Source organism: Pseudochaenichthys georgianus, chromosome 1 (genome assembly GCF_902827115.2).
Source record: "Pseudochaenichthys georgianus chromosome 1, fPseGeo1.2, whole genome shotgun sequence".
Taxonomy (NCBI): domain Eukaryota; kingdom Metazoa; phylum Chordata; class Actinopteri; order Perciformes; family Channichthyidae; genus Pseudochaenichthys; species Pseudochaenichthys georgianus.
In genome coordinates this window covers 46475616-46484764 of record NC_047503.1, presented here as the reverse complement: position 1 = coordinate 46484764, position 9149 = coordinate 46475616, and the positions used below count along the sequence as shown (strand labels likewise).

Sequence of the window (9149 nt, the reverse complement as noted above, 5' to 3'; positions counted from 1 at the left end):
AAATGAAATGAAAGTCTGGATTTACATTTGTATCAAATCATTAATCTCTTCAGTAAATAACTTTGACATGACACAAGTATATTATCTTCAGGAATTTATTAAGCACCGGATCATAGATACATCCAAGCCCGACTCAATTCAATATCAATGATCAAGAAATAACAATGTATACATCGATAGAACACAACCAGAGCAACACATACATGGAAGTAGTATAACTAAAATAAAAAATGCTGATCAATAATCTTTCAGAAAAGTATTAAGTCATCCAATGAACTGAGGAAGGGGGATTCAAATCGGAAAACAATATTTAAAGACATCGTACAGATCTTGAAAGGATCATGTTATATAAATCACGCTCCAAAAGTAGGAATGCTATATTAGTCCCTGTTAGAATCCATAGAACATCAACAAAACAGTATTATTAACAAAAACATATTCAAATAAAGATTTCAAAATGAAAACTGAATTGCCTGAAACCTTGAAAACCTCTTTGATTCGCTCTCGTAAAACTCTGAATAAAATAAAGCCCTAAAGTTCAAAGTCAGATGGCAAATAGTGAACAAAATAAGAACATAAATTATCTTAAGAAAACATTTAAATGATTTTTTAAAAGAAAGAAAAATAAAAGAAATACAAAGTGTTGCCCTCCAATAGTCGATTAAGAGTGCCTCCATATAATCAGGCAGGATACGTATTGTATGCAGCCGTCGATGCAGTTGCTAAACCAAAGTCAGTGCGCTGCTAACGGAAATATGAATCCACGTCATGTGTTTAATTTGTCGTGCTTCATGTGGGTTTTTTATGTCTGCAAAAGTGTTGTGTGTGTTTTATGTCAAGCTGTGTGAAAATTAGAGAGCTTCTAAAGAAAATGGGAGATCTGCCGCATGCTGTATAATGAGGTGTATCTGTACAAATATACATCAGACTTACACTACCAGAAAACATCTAATTATGTGCAATAATTATTTTACATGCTGCTGCAACGACAACATCTTCCAATTGTCTTGATTAATGAAGTATATATTATTTTATCTTATCTTTCCTAATTATGAGTTTCTGACACATCCCCAAAATAACACGTTTTTACATTTTAAAGTAACTTGTTGATTTTTCTAATTTATCTCCTGGGATATGAAACGTTCCTAATTTGCGGATATTTTCGGCTCCAAAGAAGATGACACTGATCAAACTGGTGCTTGTGTTAATATTGACGTTGATCAGTACCGGCAGACTGTCAGGGGGTTACGATCTGGTGCTTGGGACCTGATGTGAATGGCAACATATGCTGACAGTGGCATGGAGATTGAGCCCACGCTCATGGTGTGAATAAGCGTCATGCTGTCTGCATTATAGAAGGAGAGCATCTTGGATGTGCAGTTCAGGTAAATACCAATCTTTCGAGGTACGTCTCCAAATTCGAGTACTGTGGTTTCGTTTTTACTGCAGGTAACATATCTTTGACTTTCGTATTTCAGGAAATTATCTTCTATTCCAAGTTTCCAAAATACCCTATGTCCGACATCTATTTCCCAGTAATGCTGCCCTGAAGTGAACTGAGGATTTGTATGGATGACAAGTTCTCCATCAGAAGAAGGAATAGGAGAAGGCATATACATAGTAGTATTTAGCTGGAAACTAAGCGTGCGCATCTGCCCAAACTGACAATTGTGGGGGCGGTCATAATTAACATTACAACTGGAACAATATACTGCTGCCTGCTTGCTTTTGGGAAACAAACTCTGTCCGTCTTCAGATAGGGTTATATCTGAACTGTTGCTTTGCAGAGAGAGCAGCTCTTCCCGCGGCTTGATCACCTGAAGCATCTCTTTCCACATGAAGAACTGCAGGTGGCTTTCATAGGGATCAAAACACAGCGAGTCCTTCACCACCTGCAGATCTTTGGCTCTGGACCTGAGAGCGTCCTCTGGAGTCATCTTGCTGTTGCTCTCAGACCAGCTCTTTAAGAGACTTCCTGCATCTCCAGTTTGCAGAACAGACTTTAGCTTTTGCTCCAGCTCTCTGCTCTCAGAAAGAGCTTTCTCTATAGCATTTAGGTTCTTGCTCATTTTCTCAACGGCTTCTTCCTCTTTGTATTTCAACTCTTTCCTTATCTCCTTTTCCCTCTTGCTCAGAAAGTCGTGCATTTCCTTAAACTCCCTTTGGATTTGGGAGGTCAGCTGCTGAGACTTTGCCTTGGTTTTTGTTAATTCTTCTCCCTGACTTTTGGCTAAGCTCTCTGTAGCAAGAATATCACCACTGAACTTCTCCATTCCCTTCTCCAACTCCTGCCTGAGAGATGCGACGGCTTCTTTGATTGGTTTGAACTTGTGTCCTTCGTGCTTCTCCCCATCTCGGCATATGATACAAGCTAACTGCTGATCCGTGACGCAGAACAGTTTCAGCTTTTCTTCATGCTCTGGGCACATCTCAGCCGCCTGTGGAAAAAAGAGTTCTTTAGGTTGGTACAAGGGTTGCAATGAAACATATGTTAATGACCTGCATCTCCCTGCCCAGCTTATGCACTACATTGTTTCTCAAACTTTTTCATACCAAGGACCACCTAACCAATAAAAAAACACTCGCGGACCACCTAACTCCACAAATATCCAAAAACACATCGTTTTTTACAAATCGCCTGAAAATGGTACAAACAAGTGGCAACATGTGTGATGAAGGTGTTTATCTGGGCTATATCATGCAATCGGAAGTGAAACCCATTGCAGAGATATTCCCGCGAGAGTGTGAAAAACTTAAATAAATGTATTTCTTTCAAATGTGAAATGTTACCAATATACTCACGGACCACTAGGGGGCACTCACGGACCACACTTTCAGAAGCACTGCACTACAAAAACACATCTTGCCCAGTATATTTGTCTAATATCTAGTCAGAATATTCCTTTAAACTAGCTATCAGTGTTGCACGGTCTACCGATACTAGAAAGGTACCGCGATACCCTGCCGTTAAAAATGTTACGATTCCTCCGTTTCAGTAGCATCGGTACTTTAATGTATAGTACAAGTAGTAATGTATAGTTTGTGCATAAATGACTATTGCAAAAAATGTGTTCATTTTCTTCATCATTAGAGACGATTTTTTCTTGGAAGAATGCTCTCATTGTTTAACAGTTTGTGTTATGACTGAAATAAAGCACAATAATCAGGGTTCTTACACCTTTTCCAAAGTCAAATTCAAGCACTTTTCAAGCATTTTCAAGGTGCATTTTCCAGCTTTTCAAGCAGCTTCCAGCTGTTGTAAATTACATATTTATATACACATACTCAAATGATTATTTCCCTACCTCACATTAAATCAGATGTTCTTTATGCTATAAACAACCAAATGTGTGTTTCGTGATAGCATTCTACACGAGGATGAAACATTAAAGAAAAGAAAACTAAGTGATCTGTATGTAGACTGGGCCTCCCATATAACCTGGCTGAGCCAATATAAAACAATCAGCCAAATAACTTTTCAATACATTATTGATTAATTGTTGAGGTACTTTTAGGTTAGCAGTGAACATAAGTCAGAGGTACATGGTGTACTTTTCCTCCACTACATGCATTTAATCCCTTTAGTTACTTCACAGATGTGGATGAATGATGGTAAATATAATCGAGTGTTAAATCAGACTTTAGTTCCACCTGGAGTAAATCCACCAGCTACCCTGCAGTCTACAAAGTATTTCAGACTAGCTGCACCTTCACCAGCTACCCTGCAGTCTACAAAGTACTTCAGACTAGCTGCACCTCCACCAGCTACCCTGCAGTCTACAAAGTACTTCAGACTAGCTGCTCCTTCACCAGCTACCCTGCAGTCTACAAAGTACTTCAGACTAGCTGCACCTTCACCAGCTACCCTGCAGTCTACAAAGTACTTCAGACTAGCTGCACCTCCACCAGCTACCCTGCAGTCTACAAAGTACTTCAGACTAGCTGCTCCTTCACCAGCTACCCTGCAGTATACAAAGTACTTCAGACTAGCTGCACCTTCACCAGCTTTGAGAACACTTTCATGATCAATCATTATAAAACATATCATATATATTATTCTGAAATGGACCAATCTGCACAACGACTACTTTCACTGTCTTTCACTATAGGCTATTTAGATGAGAATGCTTTTCTACTTTCACTTGAGGAACATTTTGAATGCAGGACTTTTACTGTAACAGAGTATTCCTACACTCTGGTACTTCTACTTTTACTCAAGTACAAGATCTGAGTACTTCTACTTTTACTCAAGTACAAGATCTGAGTACTTCTACTTGTACTCAAGTACAAGATCTGAGTACTTCTACTTTTATTATATTATATATATATAATATATATGTATTAGTCTGAATTGTAGCCACAAAATCACGCAGAGCTGCATAAAAATAGACTCACAATGGTAACAAGTGGAAAATAATATTTACTAATGTGTAAATGATTGTAGGTAATTCTACTCAAGACTCCTCACTTATACATCTTCAAAGGAAGACTGTGTTCATTCTACAATTACATGGGATTAAAACAAAATGTAGTTTTACTTGTATAATACTTCAATTTGATATAAAAGACAGTTTGTTTTCATCTGTTTTCAAATAAACAAAGTCTTGGCTTTCAGAATATTAAACTTGTTTCGGCAAATTCAGATGATAAATACAACTTTGAAGCTTCGGCATAATTACAATCAGAGAACGGACTAATGTAACGTCACAGCAAGCATAGCAACAGCCGGTGTTTCTTGTGAGTGTTTCCCCGGTACACAAACGCAATAAACACAAACGCAAAAATACACAAACACACTCGCGAGCTTCCCCGAGACCAGTAATACAAACGAAAATGTGTCTTCGGGTCAATGCGACTGATTTCGATAGAGCAAGTCTCATTTGGTTTAGGCACGAAACATACTACCAGTAGAAATACATTGCTTTCAAAATCGCTCTGTGTCGAATCAATAGATTATATTTCATGAATATAACGCGAAATGCCATGAGTGCTTCATCCTCTGAACTAGGGCTGTGCGATTATGGCAAAAATCATAATCACGATTATTTGGGTCAATAATTGATATCACGATTATTTTGACGATTATTCATTGACCATTTATTGAACTTTAAAACAAATAATATTTCACCAATAAACAAGATCAACAAATATGTTGGAGCGCACTTCCAAAACCATACTAAACATATATTATTAATATGATAAATAAAAATAAATTAGACCAAAATAAATTAAATCAAATATGTTGCAGTGCACTGTCACAACCTACTGAAAACTCCTTAACATATAGCCAACATGTTGGTAAAACATATTCAACATATTCCACTCAGTTAAACGTTGAAGGCTGGCCAACGGTCATGGTCCAGAAGTAACAGGAAATAAATGTTGAACTACAATTTAAGACCAAATAAAAATGTTTAGGCCACCGTGGCAAATGCTGTTAGGGCTGCTCATGTCATCTCTTAAAGATGCAAGAAACACCAGCCTGTTGACATGGTCTGGTTTCAGAGATGAGCGCAGGCAGGTGACAAGCCACCTGGACTGAAGACCCTCAGCCACGCCCCGACACATGGGGTGACGCCGGCCAATCACAAAGCTTTGATGCGTTCAAGTGCATTATTCTGGCACAGGAAGATTATGTTACAGGACATTAACGATAAACAGAATATTGTTGTTTTATTTTTAGACACATCTCGCGATCGACTGGTTGGGCACCCCAGGGCTAGACCATAGGTCTGTTGTGGAGGCAAAGTAGTCAGCTGAAGCCACATCTCTCTCAACTTCCCCACGGCATGTGTCATATAGTGCAGGCAGCGCAGACCTGCTGGAATAATACCGAGACGGCATCGCGTAACGCTTGTCCAACGTGTTGACAAGTTGCTTGAAGCCCTGGTTGCTAACAGTGCTAACTGGGCACATATCTTTAGCGATGTGAAATGTAATGGCAAAGTACTTGCAAATAGGGGAAATAGTTTTACCCTTCTTTTTAACGAGTTGCTGCTCTTGTTCTGACATCTTCGCTCGCGCTGAACACTCACAACACATGTCACTCCCACGTGGCCGAGTGGGCTTTCAGGGAGGGGCGAAAGCGCACCCAGCAAAATAATCGTATTTTGTCAATTATGCTGTTTTCATAATCGTCGCAAGCCATAATCGTAATCGCGATTAAAATACGATTAATTGCACAGCCCTACTCTGAACACCACAGGATGGCTTCTGTAACGCACATAACATAGGTACGCTCCTCTGAAATGATTGTCCCCTGCAATTATTATTATCCCTCAATCGAGTTCGCTATTCAGCTCGCTAACGTTAGCTTAAACACACGTAACATGTAACGTTAGCCTAATCTAAAATGCTCTACTACGTCGTACCTTTCATGTGGCTCATCAGCGCAGACTCTCGCATCGTTATGTATCGTGGGCTTGACCCTCTTCTTAGCCATGGCTTGTATTTGTCTTCTGCTAGCCAACGCTCGTTGAAACTGCAACCTCCTGGCACACAGTCATCTATCACTCTCATCAGAATGCCCAGGTTACACGTAACCCGAACACTTGCAGGTCGCGCGCATAGCGCGGGAAGGCCGCAGCGGAGATGTTTTATGTAGAAGCGAAGCAATTCTTTTCTTTTAATCTAAAAAGCGAACTATTCAGTCAGACAACAATTTATTGTAAAAGTAAAGCATTTACATTTTCAAGCACTTTATCTCAATTTCAAGCACCATTCCCAAAATTCAAGCACTTTCCCAACCTTGAAAACACCACGTCAAATTTCAAGCATTTTCAAGGATTTCAAGCACCCGTACGAACCCTGAATAATTACATTTAAGATGGTTTCCCTTTTTTAAGAAAATAATTTCAAATTGCGAAATCGAAATTCTTGACTCGGTATCGAAACCAAAATGTTCGTTTCGTGACAACACTACTAGCTATAAGACATAACTTCAGAAGTAACACAGCAGTGAGATATCAGGTCTTGAGTTGTATCTCAGATGAAACTTATTTTCATATTTATTGGAAAATCACCAACTGACGTCAGAAAACACAACACTTTTGAGCATTTGCGGCATAATTTGTAACACAAAATATCCTGATTCTGGTCAAATATAGTTCAACATAAGTTCTCCCAGCTAATTACAAGATCTGATTTAATTAAATATCCCTTCTTATTTCAAGAAATCTTACCAAGCTAATTCTCACTTTTTCTATTGGCAGATTGATATATTTGATTTGATATACTATATTAATCCTCGTGGGGAAATAGTTTCTCTGCATTTCACCCATCCTGTGTTAGGAGCAGTGTGCTGCATTTTTGAACCGCGCCAGGGGAGCAGTGTGGGGAACGGTGCCTTGCTCAGGGACACCTCGGTAGCACTTGGTCTTGCCGGGACTTGAACTGGTGACCTTCTAGTTGCCAAGCCGAGTCCCTATCTTCTTCGCCACCACCGCCCCATTGTTGCATTATTTCAAGTTAGCGCTAGCGGGGGTTTAATCTGCACGCAAGGGTCATTTTATGCGCGTGTAAAAGCACATTTTACGCTCGTGAGTAGCTTGTTTTACGCGCTAGAATATTGACCCAAATCTGACTCCATACTAGCATGCACAAACAAATCATTAACTCATGTAATGACTGCCGTTGACTTGAATATATTCGCAGGATTCAAACTATGATCCATGTAATTGAGATATCAGAATAGCTCTTTACCAAGTAGGTTTACTCATACGAGGAATTTGCCTTTGTAAAAATGGTGCATACAAAGACAGAACGAAGAATACGTAGCAAAATAGTATTATTAGTAGTACTACTATAATAGTGCTATTATAACACTACTATTTCATCCTATATAGTTATTGTGGGTTTAGAACACCCAAAAGTGAGTGTAAGTGAGCAGCAGCAACATACCTCAGCCTTGGCCTTCTCAGAGAGGCTTTTCAATATGAGGCTGGTGGGCAGACATCCCCCCTCTGAAGGAACAGCCTCCCCACACTGTGGACAATAGAGCTGCGAACTCACACCGTCTGGAATACATTCTCTGCAGAAAGCGTGTCCACAGGGAAGATTCACTGGATCTGTGAAGAAAGTGTGACAGACAGGACAAGTCAAATCCTCGGAGAAAGAACCAGACGCCATGGTTTCTGCTCTGCCTCACTGAACTAAACCTTAAGTTTCACTTTCCTGTAAAAGCCACACCTCATCACTCATTTCAGAGATGTCTTGTTGTAACAGGACCCTCTAGTGGTAACAGGTGGAAATTGCTACCTGGTCTCTATATACTGAGCTTTCCACCCGATATTCAAGATGCAAGCTTCTTCCATTCATGTATCCACCATGTTTGCGAGTAAGCTTAATGCACCCTGGAAACACGGAATCCTTTCAAAATAGATGCACTTCCTCTTGTTCTTCTTTGGTGTTTTACGGCTGTTTAATCCTCTGGACCACGAGTGTGTTTTTAAAATAATGAATGCCAAACTACAGGTCTTGTGATTTAGAGTGAACGTGTACCTTTGTGCACACAACGAGCACACAGGTATTGAGGACAGAACATGGCATAAGTAAAAAATACATAAACGCATAAATACAGGAAAAGAATCATGAATAAATACAAGAATAATAAAAAATTATAATAATTACTGAAATGAATGTATACATTACAAAATTAAAGTTGAGAATAATACAGAACACACATTATTATATATATATGATGTATTTTTTACATTTATTCTCACTTACATTTGTACGGGAAACTTCTGTGCAGCAGCAATGCAGTGGGAGTCAGGAAAGAGACACGGGGAGAGCTGGAGCTTCGGCCTGAGAATTCACATCACAAGTCACAGCAGCCACGATCTGACTGCACGGTAGAGATGCCACGTCAATTCTGAAGAACTCTCCCCCAGACCCGTGTGTTTAGCTCCGAGAGAATCATCAACATGCTGCATAACAAGATAAAACCATAACACCTCTATCAGCTGACGCCAACAGGCAGGAGCAAGGAGACAGAACACTGAGAGCACAGCAGCCAAGGTTACGAGGTGCTCAGTCAGGACAGTTTGAACTGATAAACTGGATCACAGTTATGGGCCTTGGAAAATATGTCCCCAACAACATTTATAGATTAATTAATGTCTGTGTCTGTGTTTCACACGATGTGGTTC

At 39.6% G+C, this 9149-nt stretch overlaps 1 protein-coding gene across 1 annotated transcript; it reads right to left on the bottom strand.

Moving 5' to 3' along the window:
• Nucleotides 1–79: 79 nt before the first annotated feature.
• On the bottom strand, nt 80–8178 carry LOC117451248 (nuclear factor 7, ovary-like). Its single transcript, XM_034089456.2, has 2 exons — nt 7900–8178; nt 80–2438 (listed from the first exon to the last, which is right to left on the bottom strand). The coding sequence occupies exons 1-2, from the start codon at nt 8125–8127 to the stop codon at nt 1221–1223; spliced, it is 1446 nt and encodes a 481-aa protein (XP_033945347.1). The 5' UTR covers nt 8128–8178; the 3' UTR covers nt 80–1220.
• Between the last annotated feature and the right edge of the window lie 971 nt (nt 8179–9149).

What these genes read in the sequence shown, in the direction of transcription:
- LOC117451248 (XM_034089456.2), bottom strand. Translation starts at nt 8,127, where the DNA reads ATGGCGTCTGGTTCTTTCTCCGAGGATTTGACTTGTCCTGTCTGTCAC. An exon ending in CTGAGAAGGCCAAGGCTGAG is followed by an intron (nt 2,439 to 7,899) that starts GTATGTTGCTGC and finishes TTTTTTCCACAG; the next exon opens with GCGGCTGAGATGTGCCCAGA.